The 21,225-nt window shown below is 31.4% G+C and overlaps 2 protein-coding genes across 2 annotated transcripts in view; one reads left to right on the top strand and one right to left on the bottom strand.

The window, feature by feature from the left end:
- Positions 1-1,532: 1,532 nt before the first annotated feature.
- Positions 1,533-21,225, bottom strand: part of LOC134715604 (tryptophan 2,3-dioxygenase-like) — a 22,974-nt gene continuing 3,281 nt past the window's right edge. The window contains exons 4-11 of the mRNA XM_063577931.1: positions 15,542-15,612; positions 15,236-15,301; positions 14,631-14,692; positions 11,770-11,845; positions 11,048-11,161; positions 2,854-2,934; positions 2,459-2,498; positions 1,533-1,705 (exon numbers count right to left, since the gene is read on the bottom strand). Coding sequence (XP_063434001.1) covers positions 1,533-1,705; positions 2,459-2,498; positions 2,854-2,934; positions 11,048-11,161; positions 11,770-11,845; positions 14,631-14,692; positions 15,236-15,301; positions 15,542-15,612 — 683 coding nt within the window. The remainder of the gene's footprint in view (positions 1,706-2,458; positions 2,499-2,853; positions 2,935-11,047; positions 11,162-11,769; positions 11,846-14,630; positions 14,693-15,235; positions 15,302-15,541; positions 15,613-21,225) is intronic.
- Positions 17,163-21,225, top strand: part of LOC134723907 (tryptophan--tRNA ligase, cytoplasmic-like) — a 25,664-nt gene continuing 21,601 nt past the window's right edge. Inside the window, exon 1 of the mRNA XM_063587419.1 lies at positions 17,163-17,235. The gene's annotated coding sequence lies outside the window, so the exon portion shown is untranslated. The remainder of the gene's footprint in view (positions 17,236-21,225) is intronic.

The following is a 21,225-nucleotide window of genomic DNA, read 5'->3' as shown; positions in this document are numbered from 1 at the left end:
TAATTTGATGGATTTTATTTTAGTTTCTTTAAAGGATTTGCTTCATCAAAGAACATTGCAAATAGTGTTGACTTACCTCTTGAAAGTTTTAATCAAATATAATTACATTAGATGTATGTTTCATTAAAATACGTTATTCTGATTGGCTACACTGCAATATCGCGTTATTCTTTATTCAACTTCATTACACAATAAAATGTATCATTCATGATAACACGAGATCCCACAATAAAGTGCACAGTTAAATTAAATAAAAAAAATGATAAAAATCGTGTTTTCATGATCCTAGCTAAAAATGTAATTAAAAGTATTGTATGCTTCTTTTTGTATTCTTTCTTTTTTACGCTACATTGAAGACCTGTTGGTGACCTTCTACTGTTGTTTTTTTATTTGGTCGGGTTGTTGTCTCTGTGACACATTCCTCAATTCCATTCTCAGTTATATTCTTTTTGTAACTTCATTGGGTTGTAAAAGCATTGACCGTGCTTCCGCGCTTCATACAAAATGTACTTCGATCAACGCTTTTACACACCAATGAAGTTACTAAAAGAAGCATTTATATTCTTAAATAAACACGTGAAAAGCGGTGAGAAATAATTTTTATTTTAAATTTTATTGGAAATATAAATAATTTTCGGTAAAAAAAATATTCCATTGAATTGATGATTCATCATGTATCGGATTTTCATTTGGATTCCTATTGCTAGTCAATATTGCCCCAAATGATTGTAACAACTTACTAGCATCGAAAAATCTGTAGTATCAAGTAGAACTTAAAACCAACAAAATTTTGTTTTTTACACGACGGCAGAGAATGGAAAAGTTGGCCTGCACAGCCAATATTGTCATATCTAGTTACACTAACAGTATTCTGATGAAAAAGAATGTAGTTGATTCCTATCTGATGTTTTTAAAATCTTTGAACTCATAGATCAGCCCCAAATCAACAAGCAATACAAAAAGGTCTAGCAATTGTATGGTGTCAAATGAACTAAAGACATATGGATAGAAAGACTGACATGGTTTTTTCATATATCAATTCCCCTTTGTGACGACCGCATAAACAAGGGATCATAAGGAAGAACAACTATAACTGTATTTTAAGAAATTCTATGGTCGCCTTTTTTCAAATCTGGTAATGCCATACAAAACCTCTATAAAAGATCTGAAATTATTACTATTTTTTTCAAATTTTGCGTGCTATACACTGATTAGTGAATATGTATGATTGGAATTGTATAAGCGATAATGCATGCATGGCTGATTGTGTGCACCATATAAACGCACCTGTTCTTAATACATTGTGCTTGTGAATCGTGGGTTTTCTCTTTGGTTTTGGTCTTGTCCGTTTATAACTATGATTTTTATAGATTATTTATTAACTTTATAGCGTCCTTTTGTTTTTACAAGTAACTTGGAATCTTGTTTTCGGTCTTTTCCTCTACAATGCCATTGCCTTGATTAACTCCCGCTCGATTTTGAGCACAGTTTGTATTTATATTAATCAATTTGAATAATGTTTTACTGTATTTTTAAAAGAAGTCAAACTCACATCTCCACTTCATGATCAAACCATCTACATCAGTAAGAAGGGTGAGGACTTTATACGGCAGACAATAACCAGGTTCGTCTCTCAGCAGAGAAATCTGTAGTGCACCCTTAAAGGCTTTATGACTCAATCGTCTTATTCCGTTCACACGATCACCTGTGAACAAAATAAAGTGTCTGATTGATTCAACTATAGAGAAATGAAAATCAACACTGAAATTCACAAATCGGTAAACAGTCACAGAAATGATATTTATTTAAATGTAATAACCGATGGCATATAAATTATTTTTGTGAATGAATTTACAAAACGTGAATCGAATGGATAGCATACACTTAAAAATATCACTGGCATTTGTCTAATAGATGGTGTTTTTTTATCGATATACCTTTATCAAATGCATATAAAACAAGATATCCATATTGCATATTTTAGAAATTCACTCAATCCTGAAATTTCGTTATATTTTAATTCCGAGTACACCTATCACACTAAAACGTTTTATGTCGTTAATGTACAAGTTATCTAGACATGTCTAACATTGTTGTCAGAATCATTTGTATCAAGCTTTCTCAGCAAGTCGACCATAAACCATATCTTTTTCTGACAAAGACAATGGTCACCCCGCAAAGATATATAATGAAAAGTTTTTCCTAAAAATTAATAGGTTATGAAGATTTATAACTTCACCGGCTTCTAAACCTACCAATCATACATGTTGACATAATTCACACATGTAATTAACAACACGTGACACAGATTCTCGAATCTTAAACTATTTCTAAGTTACAGATCAAAGATACACAAAAACTAATTTACAATTAGGTCATTTCGAAAACCCTTTAGATCAACTGCGAAAGATTATAATAAAAAGGCCGAAAGTTAAAATGATAAATCTTTATATCTTACTTTCGTACTTGTCTTTGTCAACAACACCTTCAAATGAAGCCTGCAACAATAAAAAAAAAACCGATGCATTAGATTATAAATAATAGTAGTTATATACTGCTGAAGGTGAAGCGAAAGATCACCCTTTATATCTTGTTGTTCGGTGTGAGCCAAGGCTCCGTGTTGAAGGCCGTACTTTAACCTATTATGGTTTACTTTTTAAATTGTTATTTGGATTGAGTGTTGTCTCATTGGCACTCACACCAAATCTTCCTATATCTATAAAACAGACATTCAAACTAAATGTTGATAAGGTTATGTATGGTTGAAAATATTTATTTTATTTTACTTATTACTGAATATAATCAACAAAAGTTTCACAAAGGTTAATTTCGATCTGATTTAGTTGTACCAACCTGGTTTCCACTATATTCAACTGCCTTTGTATAGCGCTGCCAGAATTCAGAATCAATATCGTCCATACCTTCAAGCCATATCTAAAATAAATATGAACTTAATGACAATATAAATATTTTGTAATTATATATATTGAAATCATGATTTGTGTAGCTCTACAGTATTTATTTTTACTTAATCTATATCCACCTTTCCTGTTGAAAGATCCCCTCATTCAAAACAAAACTTCTTTTAATATATGTTTGTTTGAAATGCGGGACATTGTAATTTTCAGAGGAACTGGTAAGAAAACCATAATATCTGCGTATAACAGTATTATTATGTTGATACAAACATTAAATTTTTTCCACTAATGTCACCAACAAACAATTTTTTTTGTAAAAATTGAAAATGAAGGGAGGTAAAACATTCTTGCTTGCATTCATAATTTACTTAATCATACCATTCAAAACACTTATCGTAATTCTTACGGTGAGCTCAAAGTAGTTAACCTGCTAATAAATACACTCATCATAGATACCAGGACTTAATTTTGTAAATACGCCATGCGCGCGTTTCGTCTAAAAAAAGACGCATCAGTGACGCTCGAATAAAAAAAAAGTTAAAAAAATGCCAAATAAAGTACATAAATCATTCCATCTCTAAAATTATAACTTTGCATTGTTTTAAGGAATTTTGGTCAAATAATAGTTTATAGTGCAAAAGCTACACACTATTGGCAAAACAAGTTCTTATTGGATTTGGTATGCATTTTATTTGTTTATTTCAAATTTTATTACTTTTTTTCATGGCTAACTCTGGACAAAAACACATTATGAGCCTGCATTTATGAATAAATTATCCATGTCATATCCCGATGCAATTACTTTTTAAATTACCTTTTAAACTCTTTGTTTGGATTTTATTAATAAACAAATTGATATAGCTCGTAATTTGAAGAAAAAATAAATGTTCTACCCAGCAGTAGAACATTTCAATTAATTACAAGAATTTTAATCATATTGTAAATTCAGAGGACATAAAACAAATAGCTATATTCAATATCAAAGATGTCTAAACCGAATAAAAAGGTAAACACATCACATCACAAGACACATGCATCCATAACAATCTGATACGCCCATTTTGATTTAAAAAAATCCTTTTTAAACAGTATTAAACAAGGAGCATAACTTCTATATACAGAAACTTGTCACGAAAAAAAGCCAAAACCACAGTTTTAGCGTACAATAAATCCGAAGCTAAAAGCTTCTGTTCTTGTCAAAAAACGCTCATTTTATTCTATAAACAGTACATACAATATTTCTCGTCTATTTAGATAATGAAAAAATGCACGGTAATCTGGTGCATATTTGAAATTTAGATGGAAATGCTGTTTCTGGATGTATCTCCATCAGGAAACGTACAAGCCTAAAAGAGGAACGATCGATACCACAGGGACAGTCAAACTCAAAACTCGAAAAAAAAAAATGACAACGCCATGGCTAAAAATGAAAACAAAAACAGAAAACAATAGTAAAAATGACACAACATAGAAAACTAAAGAATAAACAACACGAACCCCACCAAAAACTATAGGTGGTCACAGGTGATCCGGAAGGGTAAGCAGATCCTGCTTCACATGTGGCATCCGTCGTGTTGATTATGTTATAACAAATCCGGTAAATAGTCTTATTCGGTAGGTCACATTCATGAAAGGGAAGGGGATTGTAGTTACGACGTAAAGAACATATCCGATATCATTTGTGAATAGTTATCAAAAGTACCAGGATTATAATTTTATACGCCAGACGCGCGTTTCGTCTACATAAGACTCATCAGTGACGCTCAGATCAAAATAGTTAAAAATCCAAATAAATACAAAGTTGAAGAGCATTGAGGATTCAAAATTCCCAAAAGTTGTGCCAAATATGGCTAAGGTAATCTACTCCTGGGGTAAGAAAATCCTTAGTTTTTCGAAAAATTCTAAGTTTTGTAAACAGAAAATTTATGAAAATGACCATATAATTGATATTCATGTCGTTATTCCATAACGGTCAATCAACTCGTGATGGCGTCCGTCGAATTTACGAAGGGATGATTTCAACTTCAACATTTAAATCTCTTGCTTAAATAGCTTCCTTATAAGCAGCTACCCTGTATCAAGAAAATCATGATAGGAAATGCAAGCATGGGAATATCGTATCAACTGGTTGAAATATACCCTGTATGCAGGTGCTGCTGAAATGTTACTACTTAGAAATATAGAAAGTTCACAATTGGAAAGCTGAAATCATCTCTTTTGTCGCAAAGTTTTGTTTTCAACCGATCCTTATTGGCAATTTATAGATGTAAGTCAAGATATAAGGCCAACTTAACTGTACCTATATTATCATTAATCTCTAGTTCGATGGGATAGATGCGTTCCACATAGTCACCAAATTTCAAATTATTTCGTGAAAGAACATTATCTATTTAGCGGAAAGTAGAGTTAAAGGTTATCGCTAATTTCTTATCTTTCTTCCTAAGAAATTCCTGTATGAAGTCAGACTCATAATAATAAATAAACAAGTCGGCAAGAAGAGGGACACAATTTTTTCCCATTGGAATGCCCACAGTCTGTTGAAAAACATGTTCTCCGAACGTACCAAATATGTTGTCAATCAAGAAATCAAGCACCTCGATAATGTCAGTTTCAGAGAATTTTTTTGTTTGAATCAGAGTGATCCTTTACAAAGTAGGATTTATCCCTCCCTAAGACATGATACTTGTATCTACGTTGGCCATTCTTTTTTATGAAACAAAGCCACACCAACTCTTTCAATTTGTCTTTTAGTTTGGAATGTGAAATACTTGTGTAAAGTTAAGAAGATGAACGGGAGTTAAATTGTATGTACTCTAAAAGATCTTTGGAATTTTTAAGTATCCACATCTGATGCACGCCACCTCTAGAATAGACAGTTTCACAATAACTTTGAAGACCGTCTTTGATTGCTGATAAAATATATGTTAATAATTTAGAAAGAGGATACAATGTCTGAATGCGTCAGTAGTAAGTACCATACTTTCTCCTATATTTGTTATTATTATTTATCAACACAAAATTAAAAGAGAGTATGTTATAAAATTAAAATAACACTTTAATAATCCCTTTTCTATGTTTACTTTAATCGTCCAAATCCGAAACATTTTTAAGTCACGGATGTACAAGAAAAAACATAATCACTTATGTGGGCTATATGTAGTTATCAAAAGTACCAGGATCATAATTTTATACGCCAGACGCGCGTTTCGTCTACATAAGACTCATCAGTGACGCTCAGATCGAAATAGTTAAAAAGCCAAATAAATACAAAGTTGAAGAGCATTGAGGATCCAAAATTCCAAAAAGGTGTGCCAAATACGGCTAAGGTAATCTACTCCTGGGGTAAGAAAATCCTTAGTTTTTCGAAAAATTCAAAGTTTTGTAAACAGAAAATTTATAAAAATGACCATATAATTGATATTCATGTCAACACCGAAGTGCTGACTACTGGGCTGGTGATACCCTCGGGGACGAAACGTCCACCAGCAGTGGCATCGACCCAGTGGTGTAAATAGTTATCAAAAGTACCAGGATCATAATTTTATACGCCAGACGCGCGTTTCGTCTACATAAGACTCATCAGTGACGCTCAGATCGAAATAGTTAAAAAGCCAAATAAATACAAAGTTGAAGAGCATTGAGGATCCAAAATTCCAAAAAGGTGTGCCAAATACGGCTAAGGTAATCTACTCCTGGGGTAAGAAAATCCTTAGTTTTTCGAAAAATTCAAAGTTTTGTAAACAGAAAATTTATAAAAATGACCATATAATTGATATTCATGTCAACACCGAAGTGCTGACTACTGGGCTGGTGATACCCTCGGGGACGAGACGTCCACCAGCAGTGGCATCGACCCAGTGGTGTAAATAGTTATCAAAAGTACCAGGATCATAATTTTATACGCCAGACGCGCGTTTCGTCTACATAAGACTCATCAGTGACGCTCAGATCGAAATAGTTAAAAAGCCAAATAAATACAAAGTTGAAGAGCATTGAGGATCCAAAATTCCAAAAAGGTGTGCCAAATACGGCTAAGGTAATCTACTTCTGTGGTAAGAAAATCCTTAGTTTTTCGAAAAATTCAAAGTTTTGTAAACAGAAAATTTATAAAAATGACCATATAATTGATATTCATGTCAACACCGAAGTGCTGACTACTGGGCTGGTGATACCCTCGGGGACGAAACGTCCACCAGCAGTGGCATCGACCCAGTGGTGTAAATAGTTATCAAAAGTACCAGGATCATAATTTTATACGCCAGACGCGCGTTTCGTCTACATAAGACTCATCAGTGACGCTCAGATCGTGATCAGACTTGTTTAAATGAACGCTTTATCCGAATGCATCTGTAGAATTCGTTCCATTGGTTAAAAAAAAAACAAAAAAAACAACATATAAGCCAAATGAACAGAGAGTTATTTTCATGTTGAAAACTACAGAATAAGCTGCATTAATTTAAATGTAAGATAAATCCGGTTAATACCAATTCAGGAAATACGATTTGTGCACATGTCAAACTCATTAAAATGCTATTGTATATATAGCTTTCTTCTAGTGTATATATTTTATGTGTTGTGTCGCTTTGTCTTTACGTCCTGTCCTTTCCAATTTATTTTATTTGAAAGTTCCTTTATTTCCTGACACTGCAGCTCAAATATGCAATATATATTACATTATGTTGTATCTACTGTGTGTTCTGTGAATACCACCTACTTACTACGTTGTGCCTATTCCTCCTTTAAGTTAGTCAGTTAATAATTGCGTCCTGTCTCAAATGTAATTGTTATCTTAAATGTTCTTAACGTTTTGTTTTGATACATTTTTGTTCCGTTTAAACATCATTATAGTATAATCAAATGGCTTTATGATGTGTTTATACATATGTATCTTCTGTGAAAATTATAATACATCATGGTATAGCTGAGATGCGTTTTGCAAAACAATTGAGACTCTCTGTTAGCAGTCTTTACTTTATGTGCAAATACCTACTAGTATTACATAATGTGCAAACACCTTTTACATTATTGCAAACAGCTTTTCCATTATATGCAAAAACCTACTACGTTATGTGCAAATGCCTATTACATTGTGTTCAAAAATTTCTTCCATTATGTGTCAACACCTTTTACGTTATGTGCAAATGCCTATTTACATTTTGTACAAACACCTGTTACGTTATGTGCAAACACTAATTACGTTACTTAATGAAAACGTCTATTACGTTATGTGCAAACACCTTTTACGTTCTGGTAAACGCTTTTTTAATACAGATTTAAACAAAACGTTTCAATGATATAATTATTGACAGTATAAATGTGAAAACAACATGAAACCACATTTCTTTATGGAGAATTTAAACGAAAAATGAATTATTGCTCTCTTTCACCTCACCAACAGGGTCATTATATAGGTCGCCATAGCTAGCATTCACTCTTATTACATATAAAAAAGAAGATGTGGTATGATTGCCTATGAGACAACTATCCACAAAAGACCAAAATGACACAAACATTAACAATTATAGGTCACTGTACGACCTTCAACAATGAGCAAAGCCCATACCGCATATAGTCAGCTATAAAAGGCCCCGATAAGACAATGTTAAAAAAATTCAAACGAGAAAATTAACGGCCTTATTTTGGGACAGGCACATACATAATAATGTGGCGGGGTTAAACATGTTAGCGCGATCCCAACCCTCCCCCTAACCTGGGACAGTGGTATAACAGTACAACATATGGTTTTGGAAGTCGGCTAATTATATTGATCAATATCGATTATGACGAGGTCAATACGTTAAATATCAACCTGTTCAGACAACATTAACCGAGGAGGAAGATATTTGAAAACCCAATTTTATCTTTGATTCTTTTTAAATTTACAACCGTTAGAATTGGTTTATGATATAAATGTTTGACCAAACAAAACCGTACATTTGACATAACATTGAGATGAAGTGTCAGGATATAAAGGAACGTACACATAAGACATCAGACTCGGACTTCTCTTGAAATGAATTTTAATATGCGTATTGTTATGCGTTTACATTTCTACATTGGCTAGAGGTATAGGGGGAGGGTTGAGATCTCACAAACATTTTTAACCCCGCTGCATTTTTGCGCCTGTCCCAAGTCAGGAGCCTCTGGCCTTTGTTAGTCTTGTATCATTTTAATTTTAGTTTCTTGTGTACAATTTGGAAATTAGTATGGCGTTCGTTGTCACTGAACTAGTATATATTTGTTTAGGGGCTAGCTGAAGGACGCCTCCGGGTGCGGGAATTTCTCGCTGCATTGAAGACCTGTTGGTGACCTTCTGCTGTTGTTGTTTTTTTCTATGGTCGGGTTGTTGTCTCTTTGACACATTCCCCATTTCCATTCTCAATTTTACACAAAAAGTAAAAATCACAAAAATGCTGAACTTAGAGGAAAATCACTTCGGTAAATCCATAATCACATGGCAAAATCAAATAACAAAACGCATCAAAAACGAAAGGACAAGCACATAACAGACAGAAGAAATGACAGGTCATAAAGACAAAGCGACATAACACATTTTAAAAATATTAACAATTTAAGACATTTATGGTGTTCTATACTATTGCACTTGATAAAAGTCGTTCACCGTATTTTTTTTAACTTTATGTTATAAACATTGTTGACGCAAACATTGAAAGTTAAATAATAATCTATTTCACGTGGTTTCGATTTTTGTAATATATATGGTGTATTTTCTTTTATAAAATCCCTCGAAGATCTTTTTTTTTTTATTTGTCAAATTACAATTGTAATCTCAAAACAGTAATCCAGGAACAAACTAGATTCTGGCGTACAAAATTCAAAGGCGTACCTGTCATTTACCGTGAATTTATCAGGTTAATTATTGAAATTTGCAACGCAGATTGGTCTAAGTAAACAATTTTATTTAATCAAATTGTGACAAAGTGAATGTGAATGGGGTTATCAGTACAGTATTGACATAAAATGAAACCGGTTAATTCTACAAGTGCGCAGTAAAAATTCTGAAATACTGGGTTTACTTTTATTAATAAAATGCTTCATCATTATTGTTATATTGTTATATTTTGATTTCTTTGTAATTTTAAACGAATTTGCCTTAACATGTGTATTTTATATAAAAAAAAAAAAAATAACACTTGTTTTGGATTCGAGCGTCACTGGTGAGTCTTGTGTAGACGAAACGCGCTTGAATACAAAATTTAATCCTGATATCTATGATGAGTTTATTGTATCAACATGAAAAAAAAGTGACAATATGCAACTCTTAAAAGCCTTCAACACTGAATAAAAGCAGGTTTTTTAAACATTCACTTATTTTGATAAATGAAAAAGATTGATTTGACTGCTAACTTGGGGCAACTTCGGCCAATGTTTTTGTAAAACAAAAACTGTATGTACTATATTGGTTGCGTCTTGTTGACACTGTTATGATCACTGATCTTGTATATATGTTTTAGGGGCCAGCTGAAGGACGCCTGCGGGTGCGGGAAATTCTCGCAACATTGAAGACCTGTGGGTGACCTACTGCTGTTGTTTTTTTCTATGGTCGGGTTGTTGTCTCTTTGACACATTCCCCATTTCCATTCTCAATTTTACTGTCAATATATTGTATTGCTGATCAATTTCGTTGTGTACTGATTTAATCTATTATTGTTTTCATGTTACATGTAGAAACAAGCAGTATTAGAAAATTTCATATAAGGACAAAGGATCCAATAAGAAAACACTTTGATGGCTCCAATCCAATTGCATTATTAGTATCTGTTTATTATAGATTTCAATATAGGCCAATACCTTATATTAAGATTCTATAGAGTATATCTATGTCATTAACCGGAAGCTTAATACCTAAATTTATGATAAAAGATATGATTTTTCATTTCCTATTGTTAATTTCCATATTAATATGGTGACGTCCCCTTGTCAAAATCTTATGGTGCGTATATATCTCAATTTATGAAGCGGAACTTTTCACACGAAAGACATAAACATTAAAAATCTAGCTATTTTAACGAAATACATTAAAAGATTATTTTGCTATTAATTTACATCACCTACAGTTTAAAAGATATTATTTATTCCATATATTGTACAAAGTAATATTACTCTACCTGAACAACGCTTAACAACGTTTTGTCTTTAGCTGATTCTCTCAGTTTATCTTTTGAACTCTCTGCATCTAGCATGTCAATATAGGTTTTATTGGCATATTTTTTTCTGTCTTCCTTATAAATACAACATGAAATTTTAAATTATTACTTGACACAGTGTGACTATGCTTTTCGTATGAATTAAAAACTGCTGGTCATTTGAATTAAAATTTACTTCTAATTGGTAAGATATTACACAAGGACAATTGCTCCTATTAGGATTTGTCCAGTAGGTTTGTTTCAAAGTCAGTTGGTAAATTCTGATATTCGGACAGCACTGTACGGTCAGAATTTCTCTTTCAATAATGGTAATATATAGGAAATACTTATATTTTATAACTATGTTTTATTAGAAGCCTTGAAAGCCGTGTTGCTGGCCATTCGGGATCATGGTACTCAAAGAATAAATGTGATTTGGTTAATTCACTTCCTTAGAAAAAGGGAAAACGTTATTAAGGTTAAAGGATGACGATGAACGCCAAGTGCAGGAAAAAGCTTAATCTGAGCTAATTAAACCAGGTTGCGTAACAGAAAGAAAAAAAATTGTAGCTGTTTAACTATCAACATAAATAAAAAATAATGTGTCGATGTCAGATTTATATGTTTGCAACTCCAAATTTAGAATTAAATCGGGTTTATTATAGTCAATTAACAAATCAACTCATATCCTAAAGTACACATACATCTCGAATTCCAAATTTATTTTCAAGCAGCCTAAATTGCAAACTCTGAAACCCAGATGCTGATCCAAGGTGATGTCTAAAAATAACAATGGATAAAGAATTAACATTATACAATTTGTTAATTAGATTAAATATATTACTAAGTTGATGAGTAATTCGATCTCTTTCTTTTTTACTTTAAAAAACTTACACATATTGAAAAGATGTCTTTCTCATTTCTTATTTTTATTTTTTATTTTTAAGAACTTATACATATTCTACAGATTTTTTTACTTTTTTATAGATAAATGTATAATGTTGGTCCTCAAATCTTAAATTCCTCTTTATGTTGCTTTTTTATAACTTTTAAGATCTTGCACGCTAAGAAAAGATAGTTTACTTTCTAGTCAAAAAGTGTACCGTGTTGGCCCTCAACTCATAAGTTTTTTTGATGCACTTTAGTGTTTCTGTTGTTTCGTTGTTCTCCTCTTATAGGTGATGTGTATCCCGCTGTTTTACTTTGTAACCCGGATTTGGTTTCTCTCTTTCGATTTGTGACTTTCGAACAGCGGTATACTACTGTTGTCTTTATTTTTCATTATTCTTGAATTTTCAGTAGTCAGTTCTTCGGTACTGACATGATTTAATAAACCTTTGTAAAATTGTCTGTTTATAAAGTTTGAAATTATTAAGAAACTAAGATTTCAACTCCCTTAGGCAAAGTTTACTTTAGATAAATTTGGCTTTTTATTTGAGATATTTTTTTTCACACATAGCTCTTCAACGGTTTCGGTACTTATACATCCTCGGATTTCAAATGTTTGTCTTTGAGTGTTTCTGATGAAGGTTAATCCAAAAAAGTGCTTGGAACGCATTAAATTATTAAACGTGATGTTTTGTATGTGTGTTAATTTTTCAAATGAAGAGAAATCTTATTCGTGGAAGTGACGATAATAAATTTATCTGAACAATATGCCGTACATATGGTAGAAAGTTATATGGCGCTTGCGCAAAAAGGTTACTAATTATTAATAAGATTATATGGTCGATAGACCCGTTTGCTGTTAATAATCTTAACCAGACTGCCTAATATCGGTATTTTTTGGTAAATGTGGTCACCCTCCATTATCAAGCAATTTTTAAATGACAATCAGACTTCTAGCTGGAATTTTTCTCATAGCATAAATCAGATATAAAAAAAAAACACACACACATTACTAAAACTATGCCTCTTACAGTAATCAAAGTCGGGCTTTAGGGTTACTGTGAAAGAACATACTTTAGGGGAGGTTTCAATCAGATGTATTTCTAAAAAAAATCCAGTTATACGCAAGTATACATACAGTATAAGTGTTTTACTTCTTGCAGCACTACTAAAACAAATTACAATAAAATGTTTTACCTTTTAGTATTGTAAACCCCATTCTAAACCTATATTTGATTATAAATTATAACATATAGCTTATTTAAGGAAGGGACAAAACATACCTGTAAAAAAATTACCCATAGGAACAATTGTCTTAAAGTGACATCATCAAGATACTTGATTCTTTTATAAACAACATATTTAGAAATGTTAAAGGACGTGTTTGGGTTTTTTTCATCAAATAATCGACATTTATATGGGAACTAACTGAGGTCCCCTTCTTGAATACTTGTTTATTCATTCATATCAGAATTTCTCATGAAGAATGAAAATATATTGCATTGATTATGGTAACAACATCGGACTTGACATAAAGGATAAAATAAAAGCAGTTCAGTGTGTCTTATGTATTGTCTTTTATCACGTTGTATCAAGAAATTGATAATGCAGGTGAGGGTGTGAACAAGACTCTACGACAAAAGGGGTGATTTTTTTATCTTTCAAATAATAGCTTTTTTTTACATTTCTACATAGCAGCAATCAAACATATGAGTTTAAATTTCACAGTTGTTACAATAATCTGGAGCCTGCGTTTCTTATCATGGTTTTCAAATAAGATTGTTGCTCCTTAAATTTATTTCTTGAAACTTTACGCGTAACCTCGTTCTCTCTTCATCAATCACCACCGGCTGAGAGTTGCATACAGTGTTATCTAAACATAGATTCTAAGACAAAGTTATATTACTTTTTATCCTCTTTTCCTTAAGGAACACTAGCTACGAGTAATGAACATAAAATTTTGTGTGTCTCAATCATTAATCTAAGTGAAATGATGAAACAATAATTCGTTTTTAGCAACCAATTTGGTTAGTTTTTTGTCAAAAGTAGCAAAAAAAAATGCTGGTGAATTACAGGAAAAATAATGTCAATATTGAAAGTGAAACTAAAAATAATATTTTTGTACATGTAAACACGATAATTAACTTTTTTATTAACCGATAACATGACATCAAACATACATAGAAAAATCCAATTTGATGAGATCCCTATTTATATTTATGTTTATGATTATATCGGGTTCTTTGACATTGGCAGTGTCTGGTGGTCATCTAGAAAGTTGATTATATTGCATTTATACTATAATATACAAGAAGTTCTGATGCATAGTATCGAGTAGAAATAACTGATTATTTCAGATTTGTTTAAATATGTTATACTTTCTAATATGAAAGTTTTAGTCAAATTTGTAACATGAATTACCGCTAGAGTCAAATTAATATATTTTATAACAAAACGCATTTTAGTCGCAGAAATAATCAGTTATATACTAGTAATTGAAATATGCATCAATCTAAAAATAATTCAAAGAGTGGCAGTAGTTACTTATCAAACATTCAAATTAATACGTCGAAAACTGACGATGACGTGCAAAAAACGGGAAAAAAATTGAAAACGATAGAAAAGTATTGGTTTTAGTATAAAACTTTTTGACTAGGTGACAAATACGATAATGTACCTGAATTCTAAGAAATTCAATGGTGGTATAGTCTCAATTATGAAAAACTGGTCGATCAGTAACTACAAAAAGATAAATGCTTTTATTAATACGACATTGTAAATACCACAAACTTTATAGTAAAATTTACAAATCATACAAAATCCACATATTTTTTAGATATTATTTTGAAGCCTAAATGTCAAAATAATCAAATTGATTTTTGTAATTTTATTTATTCTGTCAAATTGTAAGTTAAAACATACAGAAACAACACTGCCATTATTTTTGCATGTTAATTTTAAAGACACAAACTAACAGTATGAAAAGCATTTAAAAGGTATAACAAGAAAGTTACTGTCCGAATTGTAAGAACTACTGATTCTGGTCTGGTGAAAGTAGTAAACATTCTGCTCAAAGTATATTTAAGGTTAATGATAGATCCGATAGTGTTTATACACTACAACTCTACTGTAAAGATGATTACCAAAAATTTATTCTGATAGATACTTTCTAAAAAAGAGTATTCAAAAATATATGCCGGACAAATAGACAAAGGGAATGATAGATAAGGCGATTGCAATAAGCTCTACACAAAAGTCCTAATCTGCGACAAAAGTGACAACCTTCCATATGAGTACAATTCTTTCCAATCTCTGAGTTATGGTCAACATATGCTTCTCCTCACGTCCCTGAGAAAAGATAAGACAATTTATTGCAAGACATTTTAAATCGGATTGTATTTTATTTTAATTTTGCTTATGTTAAACCGGTTTCTTCTGATTTTGAACACATTTCTTTCAGCTTCAATTGCAAATTCAACTAACAAGTATTTTGTTTAACGTTTTGATTTACCATAATTTACAATATTAATTTCAATTTAAAAAAATTATTTAACAGAATATTTATTTTTTGAAAATGTATATACTTACTGGCTTACTGTCAAAGATTCCTATAATAGACTCCAAGTCAAATAGCATCTGCTTAAACCATAACTCAAACGCTATCAATAAACAATAAATTAGACAACCTTTGAAATTATAAACAACCGGACATATTAATAAATATTATAGCAAGATGTGGTATGAGTGCCAATGTAAAATCTCCATTCAAGCCCAATTTGTAAAAGTAAACCATTATAAGTGAAATAACGACCTTCAACACGGAGCATTGGCTCACATCGAATAGTTAGCTATAAAGAGATTCCAAAATACCTATTCAAGCAGGAAAACCAACAATTTAATCTATATATAAAAAACAAATGCAGCGGGTTTGAACGTTTTAAATTGCGGTAACATCCTAACCTAAAAAAAAAAGCGTAACATCGCAACACGTATGGCATATATCATATTGCGGTTAGTTGAAATTTTAATATTTAGCTCTCACTCAACAGAACGAGAACAGGTGTGGGACTTTGCACCTTCTAGATCAGAGCATGATTTTAATGTTTTTAAAAAAACTGTGAAGAATTGACCCACAGAATAATTTACCAAAAAAAAACTTTTATTAGTGCAAGTGGGAGCACCATTCCAGACCGGTTCCATTTTGATATTCTGGTCCTGGTTAGATAATACATAAAATAACACCATTAACAACTTAATATCATTATGATATATATGTTCGTGTCTATAAATAAAAAAATCTACTTTATTTGTTAAAATATTTTCTATGATAAAAGATACGTCACATAACATGCGCAACTTTTCGAGACGATGACCAATTCGTTTATATTTCGCTCGTGGTGTCCTTTGCTTTCGTTAATATATGAGGGGTGTTTGGGTTTTTTTTCTGCGGTTTACATGTTATAATTCACTATTTTATCATTCATTTGTGTATGTTTCTGTGTTAATGTTTCTCCGTTTTCTTGTACTGTATTCCTGTCACCTTGTGTTGTAATTTTAGCGGTACGCTTAACATTGCAATATGAGCGAGAGGTTCGGCTAACCATAATATCAGTCTTAACCCACCGTTTTGTTTTCAAATGTCCTTTACCGAGTCAGGAATATCGCAATTGTTATCTTCATAACGTTTCTATGTATGTTTGAGTTTGTTTTTGTTGTAGTTCAGTGTCTTTATTATTCCGTTGTGTTCCTCGCATGAGTTTTCCTCAGGTCAAGTTTGTTACCCGGATTTTACTTTTCTTAATCGAATATTGACAATTGAACATCAGTATACAACTTTTGCATTTAATTTTTAAACAAAAATGTTTTTAAATACCAGTAGGAAGTATAAAATTTAGAATCATAAAGTTTGTAAAGCGAGGATCATAAATATCGTCATCTTTTACATTCAAAACCATTACCAAATTCTACTTGTCACCGATTTATAACAATTGGAAAAATGATTGTTACCCACGCATATAATTCGTAACTTAGATTCTTCATTCTACTACTACGTACAATGAAGGGAGATAATGATCTAGCTTAAATGCTAACCTTAATTTTACCTGCATTATGTCGCGTTACAGGTAATTGACGAAGTGTTGTTTCGGAAGTTATTCTGTACAAGGGGCACACAACGACGGTTAGGAAATTAATTTATAAGGATTTTGTTATAAGTAATGCAAAAAATCATAGGAAACACTAATAAAAAAACAACAGTCGAAGCATGTCATAAGTTGACTTAGGTACGTAAATAAATATTTTTTTGAAAATACATGTATTGCTTAACATTGATTAAACATTTGTTTACCATTATATTGTATATCAAAATAGATATATCAAAACAAATAATAAAAAGATTGCTCGCATACTTAAATAAGGCCTTCAGATTGTCATTTCGGGGCCTTTTATTGCTGACTATGCGGTATGGTGATCTATAATTGTTCATTTCTGTGTCCTTTTTGGTCTCTTGTGGAGAGATGTCTCATTGGCAATCATACCACATCTTCTTTTTTTATATTGGCAATTATCTAATGTGTCATTTAATAAAATTGTGTTTTATACATCAATGTATATCACTTATTATTGTTAAGCATACCACATCGTCTTTTTTATACTAACCGATGCGATTTATTTTTAATGCAGAAAAAATACTTCCTGCTTGTAACGCATTTACGCAATTTAAATTATTTCATTATCAAACTGGTTAAAACTTAACATATGTTACAGCATAGAAAAATGAATAGTTAAAAAAAATATTGAACGTTTTAATAGCATATCTGCTGAAACTTATAATAAAAAGCTTTTTATTGGAGATAATTTAATGAACATACCAAAAATGTGTAGTAGTCAATTTAGAATAGATAATACCCTTGGAAAAATGAAGTTTTTGTTATTATGTTACGGATACAAATTGTTTGTTAGTAAAATATACACTGTTGCTCGATATAAAAATAAATATTTCTGTTTAAACTGTATCGAATTTAAAAATGTAGGGTTTCAAGTGAGTTGCATGCGATATTGTCCAGAGCAATTGGAAATTCTTATCATTACCGGACTTCATTGGACGCACATTACAAAATCTTTGAAGTTACACGATTCTCATGAATCTGAATTTCAAATTGGTTGAAAAAGTTACGGCCATAAACCAACATACAACTATAACACATGAATTAAATTTCAAGGTTTAGGAAACCTTATAGAATATGAATGAAATATGATTTTGTTTTAGATATGTTTACCAAGTTTTGATTTCAACTAATAATTTACAGAAACGTCAAATTGTAGAGGACTGTAATGAAATATGGACGAGGACGAAACGCGCGTCTGGCGTATTAAATTTTAAACCTGGTACCTTTTGTTAGTTTCTCTCATTTATTTTTATTGTAGTCCTGTCATGTAATGTTATAGTATAAATGTTTTGCCTAACATTGCCTTAAAAGCGGGAGGTTTGGCATGCCACAATTTTTTTCTTTAAATGTCCTGCAACAAGTCAGGAAAATGGCCAATGTTAGGCCAATGTTATATTATAGTTCGGTTCTGTGGGTGTTACATCTTAATGTTGTGTTTCTATTGTGTCGTAGTTCTCCTTTTATATTGGATGTGTTTCCCTAAGTTTTAGTTGGTAACCCGAATTTGATTTTTTTTTCTCAATCGATTTGTGAATTTCAAACAGCGGTATACTACTGTTGCCTTTTTTTTGTCAACGTAAAGCAAAAATTATCAGTAAATGTTTAATGCATTAGGTAGTTTTGTGACATTCTTCCTGTTCTGTTCGTTCAGGACATAGATTAGACGCACAAATTTTAAAATCGGCTATTAATACATGACCTTAAGTCTGTAGATACTTAAAAACATGCAGTGAACAGGAACAATTAGAACATTTGTTATCTGTATTTCTATGATTGATATAAGATTTCATCAGTTATTGTGAAAAAAGGGATAAGACTGATATAGTTGTTAATTTTTCAACATGGATATAAACCTATTTGTGACATTCTTCCTGTTTGTTCAGGACATAGCTTATACGCACACATTTTAAAATCGGTTTTGATACGTGACCTTCAGTCTGTAGATGCTTAAAACATGCAGTGAACAGGAACAATTCGAATATTTGTTATCTGTATTTCTATAATTGATATAAGAAGTCATCAGTTATTGTGAAAAAAAGGGATAAGACTGATAAAGTTGTCAGTTTGTCAACATGGATATAAACCTATTCAACTTATGATTATATTTTGTTGTTGTTTGTATTTACCTAAACCATAAAGAATGTATTCGTCTAAAATAAATTATCGCGGGAGATTTTTAAAGAGAATTATTTAAGATCTGGATTAGCTGACGTGTACATAAATTTAGGCGAAGAGCGGGTTAACAATAACCGACAGAAAATACAACATAACACTTACATATACAATATTATGTCGATGTCAGAAAAATATAAAAAAAAATGTATGAAGCTGAGAAACCAGAGAAGGGCGAGGTTTCTCCCGAGCCCTTCCCCAGTTTTGCGCTGAGTACAAAAAAAGTTTTTTTCTGACTATGACCTAATATTGTTTTTATACTTCAACTTGAATCAATAAATCCATCATGTTCATAGCTGTTTAAATTGTAACACAAATTTCAAACTTATTTTCATCCCTTAATAAACTGTTGACTGTTGAAAACGTGTTCCATGATGAAATTGACATTGCACAAAATATGGCTGTGTTGCTATATTTAGGAAATAAACACAACTAGTTGCAGTATAAATGTTACTATACATTTGAATTTATAAAATTAAGCTATTTTACTTAAAGTAGATACAGGTTATTTATTTAGTATAAAAGCAAGACGTTACTGTGGTAAATCTGATCTTGTTTTATAACGACCATTTATTCATGTATTAATGTATTCTATGTCCGATGTATAAAGGTAACGTGATTGTGTAGGCTCTTTCATGAACCTCCCTTTTTTTGTAAAGAAGCAAACAGCTGGCACTGTGGTTTTTCAGAGGGATTTTTTGAACAGCTAGCATAAACAGTTGTCGTATCTAGGTCAAATATTTCTATTTCGGAATGCAACGCCTTAAGGTTCCATTAAAGTCAAAATATAGGACACTTCATAAACATCTAAACTTTGCCTGTATTTTTTAAACCTATAATGAATAAAGTCATTAACTATGAGAACATATTTTCATTTAAACATACTTTAAATATACACATTGTGTAAATTGTAAATAAGCTTGAAATTGTTATGTTGTGGCCAAACCGGTTCTTGGGGTGAACACTAAATTTTCAAAAAAAAAGAATACTGTTACATGTAATGCAGGGCAAGCTCATGTTGAATTTTTTATAAAATGTATTGATTTGCGAGTTTCAGTTAATTTCATGTATCTAAGTGAACGAATATCGAAGGTACAATACAGAAATTGGACAAATATGCCATTAAAACATATGTATGTGACAAATAAGCATGAGCTTGCCCTGCATTACATATGTAACAGTATTCGTCCATACCAATTTTAAGCAAATTAAGTCGTCTTGCAGGCCTGCAAATTTTTTTGAAAATTCAGTGTTCATCCCAAGAACAGGTTTGACCGCACGCTAACAATTTCAAGTTTATTTACAATTTACACAATGTGTATATGTAAAGTATGTTTAAATGAACATATGTTCTCATAGTTTATGACTTTATTCATTATAGGTTGAAACATACAGGCAAAGTTTAGATGTTTATGAAGTGTCCTATATTTTGACTTTAGTGGAACCTTAAAGTCATATTAAATGAATAAGTGTTTAAGAGTTTGAAAGTGTTTTTGTAGTTAATGAAATATATTAAATTCATGCCAATTTGATAAAATTCATTATTCTGCAGTGGTCAATACACTCATGTGCAAACAAACATTATTGGATTTAGACCATGGGTTTATTCATAAAGCGAAAGAAGCATATCATATAAGAATGTTTCTTTATGTTGTTAATACTTATTCCAACATCTAAACTAAACATTTGAAGATATTTGATATACCAACATGTGAAATAAATTGTGTATTTAAAAGATATTTAGAAGTATTAAGCTCCATGTTTTTAAATATAATTTTTATGATTAGGTTATTAATTAAGTGCTACATATTATACATCAGTGATATGGTTTTTCAGATATATGGTGGTCTTTTTAGAGACTATATCTATAAATTTGTCATTTTATATCCTTGTTCACTTCCCGTGTTAGACATGATATTTTAGGGATATGAT

This window comes from Mytilus trossulus, chromosome 1 (assembly GCF_036588685.1).
Source record: "Mytilus trossulus isolate FHL-02 chromosome 1, PNRI_Mtr1.1.1.hap1, whole genome shotgun sequence".
Classification (NCBI taxonomy): domain Eukaryota; kingdom Metazoa; phylum Mollusca; class Bivalvia; order Mytilida; family Mytilidae; genus Mytilus; species Mytilus trossulus.
Note: the sequence above shows the minus strand (reverse complement) of the source record. Positions and strands in the feature narration are given on the sequence as shown.